Below are 20643 nucleotides of genomic sequence, written 5' to 3'. Positions count from 1 at the left end.
TTTTCATCATTACATGATATGGCAATTTTTGTACGTTTAACTTTTAAACTCAATATGATGTTTAAGTAGTGATTAATAAAGAGTGAATTTAAGAATAATTTTTGTAAAGAGGTGCATGATTGCTCCTTATATATAACATCTTTTAGGTTTTGGCTTCTTCTTTTTTTTTTTTTAAATACTGTAATTATTTTCTATTTTATGGAGGCTACTGGCTACTTGCAAAACCAGTAGCCATTTAGAAACAATCAGAAAACGGGCATGCGACCGTTAGGTCGTACCCAGTAGGCAAGAATCAAGATAGACAGACCCCAATTGTAGATTGTCTTTGTTTTCTTTCAAATCAAACTAGTACATTTGTATCTGTTATATTTATTAATTATTGATCACATCAACTTCTTTTATAATTTTTTTTATTTTCAACTTTATTTTTTTTATTTTAATAGTAATTTAAAGAATAAATAATCAAAATGATCATTCAATTATCCTCAACTATTAAATTTGTACACAATTTGGTCATCCTTTAGTCATGTTAAATGCAATGGAACTTTTTGCAAATTACATCTTCCAACCTTCAACAGTTGCGCTTTAGTTATATAACTATCATATCAATATTATTTAAATTACTTCAAGACCAAAAAAAAATAAAATTGAAGTTCAGTTTAAATTAATTGGAGCAAGTTCTAGAAATGAAAGAACTAGGGTCGAGTTTTAAAAAAATGATGAAAGAATGTTGTTTTTGGATGATGAGATTTAGGTTAGGAGTTGTCAGGCTAGCAATAACCAAATTAGTCAAAAAATTGTGTTGAAAATCTTAAATGTAAAATAATTTGAAAAATGAAAAAGTAGAGGAAGGTGAATCAATGACATGAGAGTAGAATATCTCATACAATTACTACAAGGAACTTTTTCAATACTAGATAATCCAACTTTATATTACTGTATAATACTTTTTTGGAAAAATGGTCAAATAAGTCCCTGAATATTACCTGAAAAATCAATTAGGTCCCTAAATATTTATAAAGTGCAATTATACCCTTTAACATGTTAAATTGAGACAAAAAAAAAAAAGTCCAAAAACTGATAAATAACCTACAATTGAATCTCATTTATTATTCCGGCCAAAATCCGACGACCAACGACGGCAGAACCGTTGTCGATCGCCATACACCGACAGAAGGCGACCACCTTCCGCCTGGGAAGGCGACCATTTTGCCTTCCTCCAAACGGTCTCCTTCCATGGAGGAAGGCGACAAAATGGTCCCCTTCCCCTTCTACCAGTGTATGGCAACCGGCGACGGTTCTGCCATCGCCGATCGCTGAATTTTTGCTGGAGCAATAAATGATCTGCAATTGCAAGTCATTTACCTATTTTTTTTCCTTCCACATTTTTGTGTAGCACAAATACTCGCAACATATTTCAAATAGTAATATACAAAAATCCACAACCAAACGCGTAATGAGATTTCCTTTACGAATTACAAACCAGCCGTAATACAATTCATAATTTGCAAATCAAGTTGAGAACTTCAATCGATGACTACAGAATCCTATTAGTTTCAATCAGTGGTAAGTAAACAGAGTAATCAACTCATTCGAAATTCTAATCTACACAAAATGGAGATGTTAAGACAGTAAACTTGCTCTCGACCACTGCAATTTTATTATATTTAATAAATGGGTGTAATTACGAAGGCAATAGAAAATTTCAACTTTAGCATACACCACTATCTTCCATTTACATAATTACATATCAATCATATGTTAAACTTTTACAGAAATTCAAGTGTCTTGTCTGATGCGCAACAATGAATAATGAACTCTTGACAAAAAAAAAAAATTGAAAAAGAAAAAGAAAACAATCATATTGTACATGATAATGAAGCTGTAGTATTTGCTAAGACTTGATATACCCAGGCAACTATTTGTGATATGTAAAGGAGAATGAAGCGGCAGCAAAGGAGCATTCTGCTTTTCAACACACACACCACACTTCTGCAGCAAAACAGAAAGAAAATGATTATTACTAGGATACCAAATTCACATTGCATGAAAAGTAATTATGAATCAAACACGGTAGTAAAACAAATTGAAGCGAGTGCTCCATCTCAATTAAAAATCTGAGCTGATAGTAGGATTACACATTTATGTTTTTTATATATTTTATATGCTCAACAAAACATACAGTATTTGATATTGACAGAAGGAAGAAGAGGGGATGCAATAATACAAGGGCAATCAATAAAGCTTCACTAGAAAGTTTGGTGCTATTAGAAATACAACATTCCGAGTTACAACTATTTAAGTACTTGACAGGAATATAATTGATATAATTTGTCAAGATGCATGTAAATCAGGACGGGAATCTTCAATCTTATCACTAAAAATATATATATTCGGGTCCACACAAACCTATACCATATTTCACTGGATCCTACCCTCTTGGTTCATCTAATATGTGGTTTGAACTTTGAATACTAGTGCCAAAGGTGGTCCATGAATCCAAGGCCTGTAAGAGGGGTATTAGCTGTAAAGAAAGTTGCATTTTTACACGTTGGATGCAACTTACTGCATGAAAATTGTATGAATAAAATAATGCCTAACCCGAACACAATGCACCAGGAAGTGAATTTGTTTTTTTCGGGTAGGAGTAAAATGGAGAAGAATACTAGGTTCAAGAAAGAAAAGCACTTCAATCTTGGTAAAACCTTGCATAAGATGTCTCAGAAAACGAAAACTCAATAGAACACTGTCCCTCACATATATAAAGTAACAATTCCAATAACCTAGCTTGAAAAGGCAGTGCTTGACAACATTATATGACAATCAATTACCAAATAGAAAATATCGTTATATGAAAATTAATTGCAGAAATCAGGATTCTTTTTTCCTAATGGCTAATAGGATCAAGTAACAATAACTGTGAGTGCATGGAACAAAAACAAACAGAAGATATTAAAGCATGCAAAATAGTATGGGTTCACTGACTTCTGTTATTCTGCTGTCCAGTCTATCAATTCACACTGTGGCACAAGCTGTTTTGCCATTCGTTCCTCAGCTTCAGTATCATTAACTACACCTCGGCATCTTGGGAAGCCACAATAACACGAAAGTTGTTCATCAATGGAAAAAAATCTGCAAATATTTTGAAAGAATTAGAACAGAACACTAAACAAGATTGCAGGAACAGAAGCAAATGATTTCATGGAAACCTGTAATCATATGTCAACTCTTCCCATTGTTTGATGTCTCTTTTGGCAAATATGATTATATGTTCATCTCCATTGGCAGTTATAACTCTAGAATAACAATTTGGCTGCACAAAAGGTAAAACTTTTGTCAGTATAAGGTATTCGTATTGTATTATTTTGTAACCAAGATGCAAGAAAATGTTGACAATAGCTATGACATCAATGGAGTATTAGTCTCAACTAAATTTATAGATAACAAGATCAAATAATAAATTAATAATTGTCAAATGATGCTTCAGCCAATGCATAGGTCAAATATAATTCATCCATCCGATGTCTTATTTCCATTTTCCAGCAATTTAGCATGACTTGTTATTTGCTAACTTAAACATAATTGCCAAGTTCTTGGCAACAACTCAATGAACAAAGAACCAGTCACTAGTTCAAAGGAAGACTCATGCCACTTCATAACTTTAAAAGTTCATTTCAGTTTTCAAAAGTTGTTTGGCCAAACATTCTTGTGTCCTTTGAGACAATTCTTTCAAAAGGTGTTATTTGCCAAAAACTACAAGGCTAGTTTGTATGTCAAGAAAGTGAAGGAAACAGAAAGGCAAATTAATTTCCTGCATCTCTTTGATAGGAAAGAAAAATAAATCTGAAAATAAGAAAGTGGAGAGCCCTTGTGCAGTCAAATTTTTGTGTAAAATCAGCAAATTTTCTTGTGACCCTAAATAGGATATCCTACAGGGAAATTCAATGCTAAATTCAATAGGTTCTTCAACATTGCACTTAAATGCAAATGAGCATGAAAATAGCAAGCAGTGCCAAAATGAAAATGGTGGAAAAATAATCATATGTTTTAAAAAGTAAATCATGAAGGTGCTACAGGCCTAGAGCAATAAATTCTTTCTCAGCAGACATAATTAGACTAAACAAGGTAGGAAAGACTAGTATGATCTACAATCTACATCAAAATAAAACAATTTACTTCAACTATTATGGAAGCCAAACTCGTAAGTAACCATGATATTCCTTAAAAATTAACGATCCATGTATTATTCTACCCAGTTTCCACTTTCCTGCCCATCAACTTGGGGACTTGACAGCCATCTTGTCTCATGCAAGAGAGGATTTCCACAATGAGGAAATTATAAAATCAACAGTGAAGCAAATAGCAGATTTACACTTACTTCACATGAGTGATTGATCAAATGTGCAATGCTCCCTGCTCTTGTTGCGTCTATGACACGTTCATCATCAATCCGAAACATGTAGGTTCCAGCACCCTGCATGTAGGAAATGTTAATGAAACTATATAACAATCATTAAATATCCTTTGCACATGTAAGACGCAGTTAATATGTCTGCCTTCCCAACACACTTTTACAACTATCCTAAAGTTGGCGTGTTGATAGATGATTTCAGCATTACATTTATAATCTGCTTAAAAGTTATGACTTGTAATCCTCTAAACTGTACAGAAAGGGCATACTGTTAGTATGGAGAAAAAGGGTAGACCAAAGTAGGAATTATTTCAAAATTCATTGTAGACCTTGGTGAAGGAAAATACACTTCCATATACCACTATAATCTATATATCAATGGATGAACACTAGATGTGGTAATTAATTAATAAAATACGCACTTAAATATAAAAGAAAAAAAAAGGAGTGATAACAATCAGAATATCAGATAATTCAAATATTATTGTATTAGATTAGATAATGAAGCTCAAACATTCACCTTGGAAATACAACATCTAGGAAGATGCAAAGTGCAGTCACAATTCATGCCAAGGGGGAAAAAGCTATAAAACCTCGACAACAATAATATGCAGTTCTTTATGAAATTCTAACCCCTCCTCAGAAAGGCAAGGAAAAGAGAAGTCAATCTTAGTTCCTCCCATATTTCAACACAAGGATTCTTTTAGTCCCAAAGAAAACGCCAACCCATAACCTTGAAGCAGTCTTCTTTACCATAAAAAATTCTGTGTTAGTTTAGGATTCCAAGACAACAACAATGGGCAGCTCAAAAATAGACACATTATGATGACAATTAATTTCAGAATGGTACTTCTAGACCCACAATACTTTAATTTATTAAACATTCTGTTTATCCCATATAAATTTATGATTCATTTCTTTAATTTTCATTATATAAATAAACCTGATCCTAAGACTGTTAAATTAGGCAAAACACAGTTTGAAATTGTTCATTTCTGTCATATAATAGGGTTGTTTATGAATTGTTGCATTTCGCAAAGTGAAAATATGGGTTGGCAACTCAATCCATCCATTGCCAATGATCAAGTTATATAAGCATTAATCCCAATTTTCAGTTGACCAACTAAGAAATTTTTGGTATGGACTATGGAACCTCAAGCCCTCAATTGAAGAATCCCAGTTCAACCATAGTACTTCAATCAAGTACTAGTCAAACACTCAAGGGTTTGGGTCCATTTTGTTTAGGTTTTGCAATATGTTGCAATGTTTACGTCTAGAGAATTACAAGTATCGCCCCTTGTTTTAGGTAAGGGAGAAAAACTAGTAGCCTCTTCAATTCACTTTATCATGTCAAATAATGGTTAAAGTTAACCACAAAGATCAAGAAGACTCTACTATCAGCAGGTACGATGAGATATACTGGAAAGAAATGAAAATCAAAGTACCCCTAAAAGCAAGTAGATATTATACTTCAAGATTCATTTGCATGATGTATTACATCTCTGGTGATGACAAGATTACAGTAAATTGTAATTTCTTAAGATTAGGAAAAAAAAAAACAACAACAACAATCCCATATATATGATAATGAACTTACCACTAGTGAATTGTAAATCAAGTGTTCTCTTCTGTCAGCAATTGGAGGTCTAACAAGTTCTCCACTATATTCAATGACCTATCAAACAACAAAACCAACAAATTCAGGTTTCGTAGAAATGGGAAAAAAAAGAAAGAAAAGAAAGCCTAAATAGCGTGTTGCAATTCAAATTAAATACCATGTCTCCCGCTTTATGTTGATGCTTTGCAAATATGCCAAACCCATGTATACCAGATTTCCCTGGAGTCAACAATAGATAAGAAGATATCAGAAAAGAATTTATGTAAAGGATTGTATACATAGTATTTTTTTCAAAAAGAATTTAAAATAATAATAATAAATATTTTTTTTAAAAGCCATTGAAGAGATAAATCATGAATCCAAAAGGAGGCACAACTACGCAACAAGTGCACTACCTCTACCACCACTAATAATAATAATAATAATTTATAGAGCATTAAAACCATATTTTTAAATGTCAGGCAAGAAGTTCGCATAATCTCTATTTTTACTTTCTAATTCTTAAAACAGAGAGTAATAAAAGGCATCAAACAGGGGTCTTCTGACCAAATTTTATATATTCATTTTACTCATAAATGAATGTGCTTCACCATAACCAGAATGAAAAAATTAGGATTTAATAAAAAAGAATCCATAAAATGCAATATAATTTAACCAAGTAAAAGGAAACAAGTAGCATGTAATTTCTGGTATTGAGAATGTAGTGAAACCTTTCACTTACCAAATGCCAGTCTTTTTCTAAAAGTACCCTTCATGTGTTCATATTTCTCACTCATTGATTGTATACTCTTTGATACATGAAGGTGGGAATTCTTTAACTTTTGAAGGTCAACCGAATATTTGGAACAACCAGGTGCATTCGAAGACACTGTGCTACAGAAAGAATCGTGTTGGCTATGGCCACCCACCAAGTATGGCCTGTTTTCTACATATAAACGCTTCAAGGATGCAGCAGCAAGGGCTTCTGGCTCTTTCCGTCCTCTTCTTCCAAAATGATTATAGGGCTCTGTTCAAATAATATAAGCAAAGAATAAAACATAAAATAAAAGATTAGCCACAGCAACCACCACCACCACTCAAAAAATTAAAAGTAAGAGGAAAGAATATGCTCATAGGAGGAAGAAATCTTCCCCCAAAAAAATTGAGAATATGCCTTTTTTATTATCAATCACTAAACAGGACAAGAAGACAGAATAATTAAAGTTTAGAGACACATAAATGGTATGATAAAGGAATATGTATTGATTAACAGACCACTCCGAGCACAGCCAGAAGGATTTGGTGGAGGAATGTAGTCTGAATATTCACACACTTTTTGAGCAACACATTCATCCACAGCAGGTCGTTCATTTGAAAGAGGTCTGTGCTTCTTGCAGAAGGAAATCAGGCGTATGCATTGGTCCTCTTCGTCCTCATCTAAAGGAATAAGATGCAATCTATCCTCATCCTCAAGCTGTAAAGTAATCCCAAGTCTAAGATGAATACCAAGACCAGATGCATGGATGAATAAAAAGACAAGAAATTTATTATATAAGAGTGCAAAATTTTGCACACTTTATGAAAAAGGAAAAAGCTCACCTCAACACAAAAACCAGCAGCACGTGCACAAAGGGGGTGATATGCTACACAACAATTATTATTTGAGCACTGCAAAATTACCACTAGAAACAGATTAGCTGAATAGAATAAAATGACTAATCAAAATTAACTGAAGAGTTTAGAACACAAAATGATGTTATTTCTGATCACATACTATAATGATTATTTACACAAAGGCTACATTGATTATTATGGCCAATAAAACAAAAAGAATCCAGCCTTGAAATAAGGTAACTCAAGTACAAATTAGTGTTTAGCCCATAACAAAGAACCTGGCAAATAAATGTCACCCCTCCTTCTAACAATTTAAGCATCTAACCAAGGTGGAGCATATGTAGAGCAAAATACTTTGAAATGACTACCTTACATAGTTACATATCTAGAAAGCATTGCATTACTAGAATAATTCCTTGATTTCATAAAAAGAATTTAGCGAGATTACAGATTTGTGAACAGTATAAAGTTTTCAGCATAAAAAACAAATAAAAAATCAATGTTTTACCTGTATACAAGCGCCGTAAGGAACACCACAAATACTACATAAGAGCTTCCAGCGATCCTTTATAGAAGGACAGTAAGTACAATCAGTAGATGCTATAAAGAAGTATCAATTTTGTTTAACTAGGGACACATATAAGAAATCCCAGATGGTTTTCTGTACTTTAAAAGGATCTAACAGAAACACCATGTGCCATTTCTTGTTTAATTTCGAAAGGGTGTAAAACCTAATTAATGACACAAATAGGATGTGGAAAAGATACCTTATTGACTCTATTCAGTCCATCAATGGGCTCCATTTTCTTAATATCAGATAAGCAAGTTTCTGAAGCAGAACAGATAAAACGATCAGATCATAGTACACAGTAATAAGAAAAAAAAATAGATGAGAGAATATGCAGTGAAAAACCTGGTATCCAAATGGCACAAGCAAGGTGCGCCCATCGGCCATCTGTTGTAGGCTTCATAGCACCTCCTATAGAATTCAGTTCAGATACAGAAGCAACCAATGCAACACACAAAAGGCTAAGAGAGAGTTATAAAAATTAAAAAATACTAATTACCAATGACAGGACATAGACAACAAGGTGGAGGGAATTCTGGGGCACCCAGCCGACACAAGTTGCATAACCAAAGAACTCCATCTACAGGTTCCAGCTCCCCGTAGCATCTGGCATGCACCTACACAAACATAAGTACACACATGGCAAGGCATCATCAGAATGCAGGCAAATTACACAGTGGAAATTAAGCATCAAAAGGTATCAAATCCTATTCCTGAAATCTAAGAGAAAACTTTGACCAAAAAAAATAATTACAAAATAAATAAAAAAGACTATTCCAATAGCAAGACAAAAATAAAAAGCAGTTCTCAAATTGTGACAGATATCTTGGAGTGACAAATAAGTATTGACGATGAACTCCGTCACTTTTCCTTTTTAGTGTTGCACGTTACTTGATCAGGGCAGTTGCAACATACACTGTGTATGCTTTAACAAATACTAACACCTAATTATAGAGACAAATATGGCATTTTTAAACACACTACTGCAATATCGAGCTCACAACCATTATATAGTTGGATGTGGTGCAATTAACTTGTCAACAAGTAGAACTCTAGTAGAAATGACTAAAGAGAACAAATGCTAGCAACAATATAACAATAGGAGAGGATAGCAGAATGCCTACCATCATTCTGCATTTATCACACTGCAGAAACAGATTATTCACGTACTCCTACACACAAAATAATCTATGTTAGCACAGGGCAGCAAGTTTATAGCACATCCAAGGTAGCACCTAAAGTTTCCACATTAAAGAGGAAAACAAATAGCATATCCATGCAAATCAGTTGTGGAGGCACTAATACAGACAATAGTACAAATTACAATACATTAGAATTATTCATCACAGAAAGTTGTTAACCAAACATCTTTATACCTCATCCATATGACAAACATTGCACTTGTCAAGATCTTTCCACTTAACACGAACAGGCCTATACCCAGCAGGTAACTCTTGGCATTTAGAGGACAATTTTGAATATTTTGAGGCAGCTCTGGATTTTGATAACTCCTGTAAATTGTTGATATGTTAGTTTTCGCAAAAATAAATAAATAAATAGTCTGAAAACTGAAGACCACTACAAGAATAGATTAGCTGCATAGTGTCACAAATAACATATCGATTTCAAAAGTCGATAACAATTATAAATTTGGTATTTAATTTCCACTCTTTTAGTTTTAGTATGAACTCGTGCATTATTGCACTATTTTTGTAAACATAAGAAACGGCTACACAGTCATGAACATTAAATTGCACAAAAGCTTGCCTCATTCAACCTGCTCAATGATGTAAATGTATATGACCACATATCATTATTCTTTCAGAAAGCAGGTCCACTCAAATCATTCAAACATTTTACAGCTATATTTTCTTTGTCGCCATAATAGCCAAATAATCAAAGGTAATTCACACAATTCTTCAGCAGATGTAGCAAGTTAATTCAGCTAAAAGACGCATCTAGATATAAAGATCCAACAATCAACATTTTTTTATTTTGCATTACATCTTCCATCCAGTCTCATGAACAGTATTCTTCTGTCCATCTAACCAGCCACACAAACATAATTGGTAATTTGGTATACGTGTCCAACACCTAGAAACCAGTCATTACCCCATTCCACCAATTCAAGTTGGTATTTATGGAAAAATACCAACTCAAGGGCACGACTATATAAGCAACAAGTCATGAATTGAAATACCAAACTCAATTATCATTCACAAATCAGCTAAATATAAACAATGAATTGAAATCCCAAAGTATTAAACGTTTTCAAAACTGACCAAGCCCCACTAATAACTATAACAATATTATTTCTTTAATAGAAATAAGTTAAATAACAGCATTTAAATGACTGTACTGATCACCATACATTGCAAAATATGAAGTTTGATGATATAGTAACATAAGTTGAAGCCTCATTGCAAGGTTCAAAAGCACTGCAAAAAGATTCATGACATGGCAAAGGAGATGACCACTGTGATTTTAACTCAATTTTTTTTTTCTGAAAGAAGCCAAAAAGCCAAAATCTGATATGGTGACATTTTCTAGGAGGCAACAGCATTTCAAAAGGGTAAAACTGTAAAGAGAACGGTAGAAATAGTGATGAACCTTTATAAGTTTCAAAATCTCAGGGTGGGAAAAACCAAACATATCTGAACCAGAATCAAGAAATCCTTTGCATGTGCCACCAGAATCATTAGCTTGCAGCTTCCTTATCTTTTTCATAATTTTATTCCAGCAGGCTGATGGTGTGGATCCCTTAAACTGAAACCCAAATGCACAACTACATCAATCTTGGAAATATTTATTTGAAGCTAATAAAGAATTCAGATAAAATAGACCATGTAAGAAGCAAAGGAAATTTGAATGATTGTCATATAAAAGTTCTTTTTCATGATACCATATCTGAGATGGTACAAAATCATTGTGGAGACCAGTTTATCATATTTACCTGCTCCCCATTGTCTGAAGTAATTCGAAACATAGGCCGTGTCCTCAAGTCAGGATCTCTAAGTACCTCCATCTTATATGAAGCACATTTATTAGGATCTGAATTCAGCAAATTACAAGGATTTGACAGTGTTACAAAGTGAATCAAATGTAAAGACCATGTCATGAAAATGATGCAGCAACACCATAGCGGCGTAGCTTTATGGAAACCAAAGAAAATCCACTCTGAATTTACCCATTATTGAAGGAGATTTTCTCAGTGCAGTATATCCTTCAGGCCAAATGCATTTGTCATCTTGAAAATTATCAGAGTCATCTACAATTTTTCCTGCACAGTATAAATTAGACATTTGTAATGGACAGATGTAGATATTTCAGATATAATCGAAAAAATTTAAAAATAAAAATTTAAAAGGACTGTTCCAGATTAAATTAAATACACTTTAATGTTCATGCATAAAGACTACATTCAGGTAAATGTCTATATCCTTCAAGTCAGATGGCCTTCTCTGGTTGAAAATCCAACCTTCCTCTATTTTCCTCTGGGGAATATAATTTGAGCATACCAAAAATTTATAAGTTAAGGAATTCTTGTTTTATTACAATATCCTTCAAGTTCAAAAGAATCATCAGGTTGAAATTATCAAATCTCACTCTATTTCCACTATAGGAATTAGGAATATAGGAATATATTTTGGGCATGATAAAGTTGACAAATTAAAAAATTTCCAGTTCCAAAAGAATCAAACACAATACTTTAAGATGATAAAAAGAACATTTTTATGTATGTTTTTCTTCATGTAATCTTTCAAAACACAAATTGTACTTGGTTTATGGCCTCCACTCTCCACAAATAATTCTTCATTCTATTATTGGAAGTGAAGAAAGGATAAGCAGTAATGCAAAGCTAAACAAAAATGGGGCTTGGCTTAGACTGTCAGGACTATGCAAATCAAAACAAACAAAATCAGGGTGAAAAACATCTTATACCCTGCAAATTCAAACATTTGTGATATAATTTGAGTAACAAGAGACTTACCAAGGCTAATTATTTGCAGATCCCCCAATTCAAAGGGGAAACGTCTGAGGTCCTCAAGTCTTCTTTGAAGCCCATTCTCCATGCTCTCTCCATCTGAATCAGCATGGCAATCATCCCCTTCTTTTTCACTATCATAATCATCAGCTTCAACGCCATTCCGCAAGCGCAACATTCTTTTTGGGAGTTTCTGTTCACTAAGATACCTGATTGACACGATGAAAACTGGTACCAATTTTCTTGCTCAAGAAACTAATGTATACAAAAATAGTTCCAAGCAACTTCAACCCTAGACCATATCCTACTTAGAAAAATTCACCACAATTCAGAGCATAACATGTATCAGGTAACTAGACATAGTTCAATATTCATAAGCTCCAGAATTCCACATCAAAATAAGATGCATTGCTCAAAATCAAGGAAGGTTTTGCAGTTCCTAATAATTTTTTGACAATGAGGACCCTAGTGAAGAGTATGTATTAGAAGTCCTAAAGGTAAATAGGTAATTATTTACATCAGGTTAAAAGGCCAAGCAAGTATTTCATGGGCATGATGTGTTCAATGCACAATGTGGGTTGTTATCATATGTTTCCACATTGCAATGCCGTAGCTGGACAAAAGATGGCATTCTATTATATCAGGAGAAAATTGTCTTCCCACATTCTACAGAGAACATGCTAGGTTACTAAGTTTTTAGATAAAAAGAAGAACCAGGATGGATTAGATTTGTCAAAGATTGTCTGCTTGGTTAAATCCAAATGCTAGAATTTTTCAATGACAGAGTAATCCAAGACATCTTTTTAGTATAATAAAGTTATTGGAATCTTTGAGGTAAAAGCAGTTGATTTTTCAGGGGTTACCATTTACAAATTTGCAAATAGATTTGTATGTGCTGCATTAGATTTTTCTTAATCTACTCCTATAGACTTTGCAGGACTTCTGACCTCACTTTGATATCTCTTTAATGAAGTTTCTTTTATCAGCAACCAAAACTAATAAAGACTAACATTCTCTAAATGCAATCATGACATCAATCCCAAAGGAAACCAAGGGGCTATTGTCCCATGCGTTGCCAAGTCAATCCCAAAGGTGTACTCGTAGTTGTTTTAGAATGACAGACAACTAGACAAGTACATGGGATCAGTGACGATAAACTAGATAATATAAACTTTAGCACAACTAATCTTTAAAATATCAATGTTTAGATATCTATCTCATGACAAAAGTCAATGTTTAAAGGAAAAATAGGAAAATGAAAAACACAGAAAATGCAGTACCCTCAACACCTTAACAGAAACAAGCAAATTAAGCTTACATTTTTGCTTCCTCCAAACCTCGAACAAAATTTGGTTTCCTGCATTTCAAGTGAAATGAAGAAAGAAGTCCTCTAAGAAAAGAGATAACTTGCTTCACTTTGATCCTGGCAACCAATGTAATAAGTTTATATTAGTGCACACGGAAGTTAATTTTACGTAAAGACCGATAAGCAAGTTAATCATTACATGTTGAACCACAGATACTAAATAAATTCCTGAAGCAAATACCTAGCAAAGTCATGGGTGCCAAAAAACTGCACAAGAACTGATTTTTCTCCAGAAGTCTTTTTCAGGCCTTTCCGCCCACCTGTTTGAGATTCATCTAAAACAATGGCTGGCCACATAGCATGACCTGCATAAACAAGTGATAGGCATGACATCTCAATAGTACACATGTTTCTTTAGTATAATATTTCTGTGCAAGTGACCTCAAAACTTGATCACATGACTACCATTGAAAGAAACAGGTTTGCAAAACGTTGATTCATGCATTTATATACTTTCCAAAAACCAGTACTTTCCTTGATTGCCTGACTGAATTCAAGGAATTCAATACTAGCCTCTATATGCAAATGTGGTTAAATAATTAAGGACGTTCTCTCAAAACTCATATCCTTATATAAACTGTATTATCAAAAATCAGGAAAATGGTACAAATATACAAGAACCACACCTGAGCCTAAAGTCCCAGTCTTGCAAAATATACAAGAACCACAACTGAGCCTAAAGTCCCAGTCTTGCAACTGTGGTTAAAGTCCCAGTCTTGCAAAATATACAAGAACCACACCTGAGCCTAAAGTCCCAGTCTTGCAAAAATCAGGAAAACGGTAAAGAACCACTGTTGCAAAAATAGGCCGCCTAGGCGCTAGGCGCCCCTACGCCAAGGCGAATTGCTCCCTAGGCGGCGCTTAGACAGTGCCTAGGCGGCGACATATCAGGAAAATGTGGTTAAAGTCCCAGTCTTGCAAAATATACAAGAACCACACCTGAGTCTAAAGTCCCAGTCTTGCAAAAATCAGGAAAATGGTAAAGAACCACCGTTGCAAAAATCGGCCGCCTAGGCGCTAGGCGCCCCTACGCCGAGGCGAATTGCTTCCTAGGCGGCGCTTAGACAGTGCCTAGGCAGCGACCTATAAAAATGAAAAAATAGTGCATGTGGGTGGATGTCATATTATATATATATACATACATACATACATATATATATATATATATCTTACTTCTCTTATTTATATAAATAAATAAATTTAAATATATATAAATATAATAAAAAACATTAACAAGGCCCCGACTCACCCAAGTTAACTCGGCTAACTTTGCCGAGTTGGGCGAGTTACCGCCTAGGTGCTAGGCGCTAGTCGCCTAGCGCCTACTGCAACCATGTAAAGAACCAAAAAGCTTTTTACTCACTCATCAAAAAGAAAGCAACCAAAAACCCATCACGTGTACCTACAACTCACTACATAGTGGATAGGCTTCATGCCTAACATGCATCTAATTTGATCACAAAGCTGCTAAATATATCGTGAGACCTGTTCCCCCATATCTAAAATTTCATCTTTAGCTTTAGATTATTTCATAATAATTTGCCATGCCATATATATGTTATTGTTCTAACATTAGAGCTTTTCTTAAGATGTTTATTGAGTAACTACCTAACAAGAAATTCACTATGGCCATATGAAACGAAGAGAGGATTATCATAGATGACAAAAAGACAATCAGTTTTCTACTAGGTAAAGTTCACACTTTATCTTGTATTGATGTGGCTTTCTCATTGCTTATTCCATATCTACTTGCTAAATGTATTCCTTATTCAGGCCAACGTGGGTGCTAGCCATATGATCGCATATATGAAATGCAAAGTTAAATTTTATCCGTAATAGATATTTACTAATTTAGGCACATTTAAGTGGGCCCATTCATAAAGATAAAATCATGAAACCAATACCAGTAAGTTTAGCCCATATGATATCCCCAGGCTCAAGCTGCTCACAATCATCTAAACTAGCAGCTAAGACGACCATCTCATTAACATCAATTCCATCTGTTTCAGCGCTTCCATCAGTACGACTCAACTTCAAATGTTTAATCTCCTCGGCTGAAACAAAAAATTTGACCCTTTCGTTTGACAAAATCAAATGTTCTTCATCCCCATCAGTATACTTAACCTGCATAGAACTAAACTAATTAATAATTCATGGTTTAACAGCAGCAAATACTAATCTACGTAACGGATTTAAGAATAAAAAGTGTATGGATAACAGCTGTAAAAGCAATTACATGATGCCGTCCAGTATCAAAATTGTATCCAAGAATGCGACCCTTGTACCAATCAGCATCCAAGGGCCAGTAAACCTGTTCACATGCACAGGCCAATAACTCTTCACAATCTATCATATAATCAGGCATGAGCTTCAACCTAGCCAAGATTTTATAAGGTCCATACCTTGCATTGTAGTCCTACAAATTTCTTTGGATCAACTCCTTCGAATCTTAGCCTGAAATCCATTAAAAGTTCAAAAAGTGTCCACCCACAAAATAATAAAATGATACATACAAGGAAGGGGTGCTCATACCAAACCCATTTTTTGCAACGAATTTGCCCAGATTGAAAATTGATCTCCAAAGCACCATCCTCTTTTTGCTTCCTAACATTATTTGCCTTTAAACTAGAATTAGTCTTACAATTAGTCTTATTGTTATCACTGGTAACAGTATTATTACTGCAAATGGTAGTTTTATTCCGGGTTTCCCTTAACCCATTAAGGCCACTGCTAATTGAATTCACATCCACCCCCAATTTCAACAGCTCCAAACTGCTTCCCACTTTTCTCCTTTTCTTTGAATCATAATTCTCATCCTTTGCAACAATCTCATCTTCTGTCCCCTCTTCTACTTCAGTCTTTACCTCCACATTGTCCAGTTTTGCAACAATTGGCTGCAGGGGCGAAGTAAGAGAGTTGAAAAAGGAGGGTTCGGGCTGCTTCCTCTTGCAGCGGCGCGTGTAGAACTGCGTAATAGGGGGCTTCGACATTGTACTAGAATTGGTAGGTGCCGCCGGAACGAATTGCTTAGCTGCACAGTTCGGAATGTCAAAAGTTGTGATTTTGCGAGAGGCCTTGACTTTCTTCGATCCGCTGGCCCTGACGCAAGGGGAGGTTGCCGAGTAGACGTCGCATAGTGAGACGTACTTCAAAGGCGTCCCTCTCTCCACGTCCACAGACTCCTCCTCCGCTTCCAGCAGCTGCCGCTGCCGCACCCGCCACGGCGACGAGGGCCTCGCCTCTTCGTCTGCCCACACAGTTCGAGTTAAATCACTGGACGGTAATGCCATTGGAATCAAGAAACCATGAAAGAGAAAACAATCGAATGTGATCTCCAGGAAAATTGGGAATTCGGAAAAAAAAAAAATTAACTGGGAATTTTCTAGGGTTTGGAAGGAAATGGGGTTTGATTTTGGAGGGAGGTTTTAGGGGAAACAATCTGTTTCCCGCCGCGAGAGAGAGAGGAATTTGATCTGAGCAACCAGCTTTTATTCATGGAGGCTTTTTTATTTTATTTTTCTTTAATTTCTCTCTTTTTCGTACGCAAAAGATTTTATCTCCATCTTATACTAAAATTAGGATTTCAATTAACTTATTGTATGGACAAATTGCATCCGCATTGCCTTATGTTTGTTTAATTTACAATAACACCCTTACTTTTCCAACATTTCAAATTAGACCCCAATTTTTTTGTACTCTGATCGTCGATTTTAAGAGCATCCACATTAATTTAGTTCTTTCACGATTTTGTATGATTCAAGTAGGAGAGAGATAAAGGAAATAGAAGAAGAGAAAATATGATGAAAAAATAAAAAGCTACGAAATTTGACGCCAACAAAAAATTAAAAGCTATTATAACGCACCATTGGGCACGTGCACGCGCCCAGCTAGGCGTTTGCTGTGCGGGAAACCCACACAACAGCTAATGCTCTCCATTTTTTCCTCTCTCCTTGGGGCCCACAAAAAATCAAGACCTTGCAAGAGATCATTTTACATTCTCTCACCTCTTTCTATCATCCACCTCATAGTGGGATCCACAATAAAACTAAGAGCATCCTTATCAATGAAGTTTTTTCGTGGTTTTTGAGGGATTTTGTAAGTATGATTATGAAAGAGAAATGAGAGGGGATGAAAAAAATAATTAAAACAAATCAAATTTTTAAAAATAAAAAGATGTTGTACGCAGTACGGGCCAGTTGTGCGCAGTACACGCATAGCAGCCCCTCTCCTTAGTTAATTTTGTCAGAAAATACTGTTGAATAATTTTTCACTTGCAGATGAACCCATTTCACTCTCTCTCTCATACTTTCTCTCTCTCCATGTGCTAAATGTACATAATTTCTTCATGCTTCAATGATGGTGATGCTCTAAGAAAAACCCATTGTTGTGGATGCTCTAGAGCATCCTCATTTGTTGAGGTTTTTTGTGGGTTTTAGGTTGTGAAGTAGGAGAGATGAGAGAGGAGAAATGTAAGAAAAAGAAAAGGAAAAAACAAAACAAGTCTAACAACTAAAAAAATAAAAATAAAAAGGTTATTTAACGCGCCCAACCTCACAAGCACTAGGAGACAGTTTTTTTTTTTGTGGTGGGGCCCACTAAATTTGACAAAATCCATTACCTCCTACAAGAATCCAATATATTTTCTCTCATCCACATGTGCATTACCACCTACAAAAAAACCTTTTAAAATCTCCGTATTGAGATGCTCTAATGGGTATGTAGTGTAAACTACTAAACTTCCTCTTTTAGTTCTTGTTACTTCCCCGGCGCCCTTCCACAATATATGTGTTGTTTCTTTTGTCGTCACCGGCAGCTTGTTGAACTAAATATTTAAAATTGCATTTTATATAATTCATAATACATACTAATTACATAATCATTTCTATGGAGTATATGATTGGTTAATGATTTACTACAAACAAAATATCAATCATTATTAACGAATCATTTCTTACGAATTTGAATCATCTAAATAAAGACGCATCAAAATTTGACTTGAGTGGGAGCGAAATTAACAACATAAACAATATAATGAATCTTTAATCTTTAATATAATATGACCAAAAGTTATAAATAAAAATTCATATAATACTCAATCATCATCATCACCACCACATTCATCATCTTTAGTTGTTGGAATCTCATCATCAACATTAATAATAAAAGCCTCTCCATCACTATCAATTTCATTAACATTTGATGAGCTTACTTCAACCGTTGCAGCATCTGAATCAGGCGTATGCAATACCATAACAATATCATTATTATAACCCAATGGGGTAGCTCAAGTGGCAAGTGAGCTCTCTTCGTGGGAAAGAATTTCGGGAGAACATGGGTTCAATTCCCACACCCCCTGAGCGAACGTGGGTGGACCCCGGACCGTTAAACGGACGGAGAGAAAGACCTAAAAAAAATAACATCATTATTATCCTCATAATTAAAACTTTGATTTTCATTTTCCTGACGTGGTTCATCTTCTACATCATCATCATGGAGATCATAAAAATCATGAGGTATTGTATTGACAATAACTTGCTGGTTTATCTTCTACATCATCATCAGGGAGATCATAAAAATCATGAGGTGAGAAGCTAAAACATATGGTTCATCATATTGCAACTTCCGTGTAATATTGACTATAGGAAACTCAAATTTGTCAACTTTGAATCTAGTTTTATGGTAAACATCCCACCAATCGACCTTAAATAAAATAACATTATTTCATAACCACGTTAGTTTATTATTTGTATATTAAGAGTCATCCTCTTCGCATAATTTTTGTAGAAGATGCTTATATCAAATATATAATATAATAAATATTATACATAATAAAATATTGATTAATTCGACCAATTAACTTAAACAATCAAAATATTTGTTTGGTTGATTAGATAACAATTTCACCTACACGGTAATCCAATTTTAAATTAATCAAATTATTGAACAAGTTTAGTATTTTCTTATTTATGTGCATTAGCAAAAACTAATTATTTAAAATATTAACTATAGTCAAATATTCCTTATTATTGTGTATTATTTCTTTAGTAATTATTTAGTAAATTTGGAAAGTAAATGCTAAAACTGTTGATTGTAGCAAAAATGAATGATAGTACGTGTACGGGTGTGAAATATCATACTCAGGCTATCCTTAACCCAGAAATTTCTCTCACTTTCTAAAATGGGTCCACTTCCACGTCATCAAATTTGTAAATTCTTCACTATTTGAAATTTGCATATATTATATTATAAATATAATAACTAAATAATATAATAAGAAATAAAAAAAAAGTAAACAAATCAAATTTACCATGCTTTTTTCTCCCACTATTTTATTCTCTCTCCTCTTGCTAATTTAGCAATTTCTCTCTCCTATTGCAACACACATGGCATTAAATAATAATAAATAAATAAAAACTCTCTCTTGCCACATAGATTAGAAAGGGGGAGATTGGCAGGGTTAAGGACAGCCTCATGGGATTGGAATTTATGACACGCAATATGCAATCAGAACTAAGCACTAGTATAAGAAAATCAACAAGAAGCTAAGCAAACAACAATTTTAAGAAAATAGTAAGACTAACACATATACACAAAGATAAACACAAAATAAAGAAATATGACTCAAGTTAGGATGCATTATCATCTAGATGCTTTAACAACCTACCGGGTTAGGGAGAACAAATAACCAAGAATCAAGTGGGAGTGCACGTAGAAATCCTAGTATATAAGTCACTCATGTGAGCAAATATACAAGGATTAGAACAAGAAATTGTCTTATTTTCATGGTGAATCAACTCCAAGTTCTTCAAGCACAATTAGCATCTTAAACCCCGAATTTCACCTATTTTCATAAAAGCAAATTGGATTTATGCAAGGGGTGGCTTGAATTCATCACCAACTCTCATTGAAGCAATGAATCCTCTAAATACATGCCAATGAATGTGTACATCAATCATAAGCAAAATAAAAAGACAAAACCTTCACAAACACAATGAGCCCTAGGTTAGAGTTCTTCCCCTTTTTACAATAATCACAAATTTAGCATCAAGATTGATAATGCAACCCTAACTCAAGCCCATAAACTAAATTTAGCATAAGGAAC

At 34.4% G+C, this 20643-nt stretch overlaps 1 protein-coding gene across 2 annotated transcripts; it reads right to left on the bottom strand.

Annotated features, from left to right (window-relative positions):
- Positions 1 to 1684: 1684 nt before the first annotated feature.
- On the bottom strand, positions 1685 to 17072 carry LOC116016485 (histone-lysine N-methyltransferase ATX2-like). 2 transcript variants are annotated; one of them, XM_031256769.1, is made up of 25 exons: positions 16074 to 17072; positions 15944 to 15995; positions 15778 to 15852; positions 15446 to 15665; positions 13723 to 13846; positions 13494 to 13598; positions 12182 to 12384; positions 11378 to 11470; positions 11144 to 11241; positions 10801 to 10956; positions 9567 to 9701; positions 9315 to 9362; positions 8690 to 8807; positions 8536 to 8601; positions 8390 to 8451; positions 8131 to 8187; positions 7608 to 7676; positions 7284 to 7482; positions 6751 to 7035; positions 6187 to 6248; positions 6009 to 6086; positions 4379 to 4474; positions 3210 to 3313; positions 2986 to 3132; positions 1685 to 1992 (listed from the first exon to the last, which is right to left on the bottom strand). In XM_031256769.1, exons 1-24 carry the CDS (start codon positions 16829 to 16831, stop codon positions 2991 to 2993), a joined length of 3405 nt encoding a protein of 1134 aa, XP_031112629.1. In that variant the 5' UTR covers positions 16832 to 17072; the 3' UTR covers positions 1685 to 1992; positions 2986 to 2990. The 2 variants fall into 2 exon arrangements, with proteins under 2 accessions (XP_031112629.1, XP_031112630.1); XM_031256770.1 differs by having other exon boundaries at positions 13494 to 13532.
- Between the last annotated feature and the right edge of the window lie 3571 nt (positions 17073 to 20643).

The sequence above is a fragment of the Ipomoea triloba genome, chromosome 4 (genome assembly GCF_003576645.1).
Source record: "Ipomoea triloba cultivar NCNSP0323 chromosome 4, ASM357664v1".
Lineage (NCBI taxonomy): Eukaryota > Viridiplantae > Streptophyta > Magnoliopsida > Solanales > Convolvulaceae > Ipomoea > Ipomoea triloba.
The sequence above is the reverse complement of the archived record's forward strand: the minus strand, read 5'-3'. Positions and strand labels throughout refer to the sequence as shown.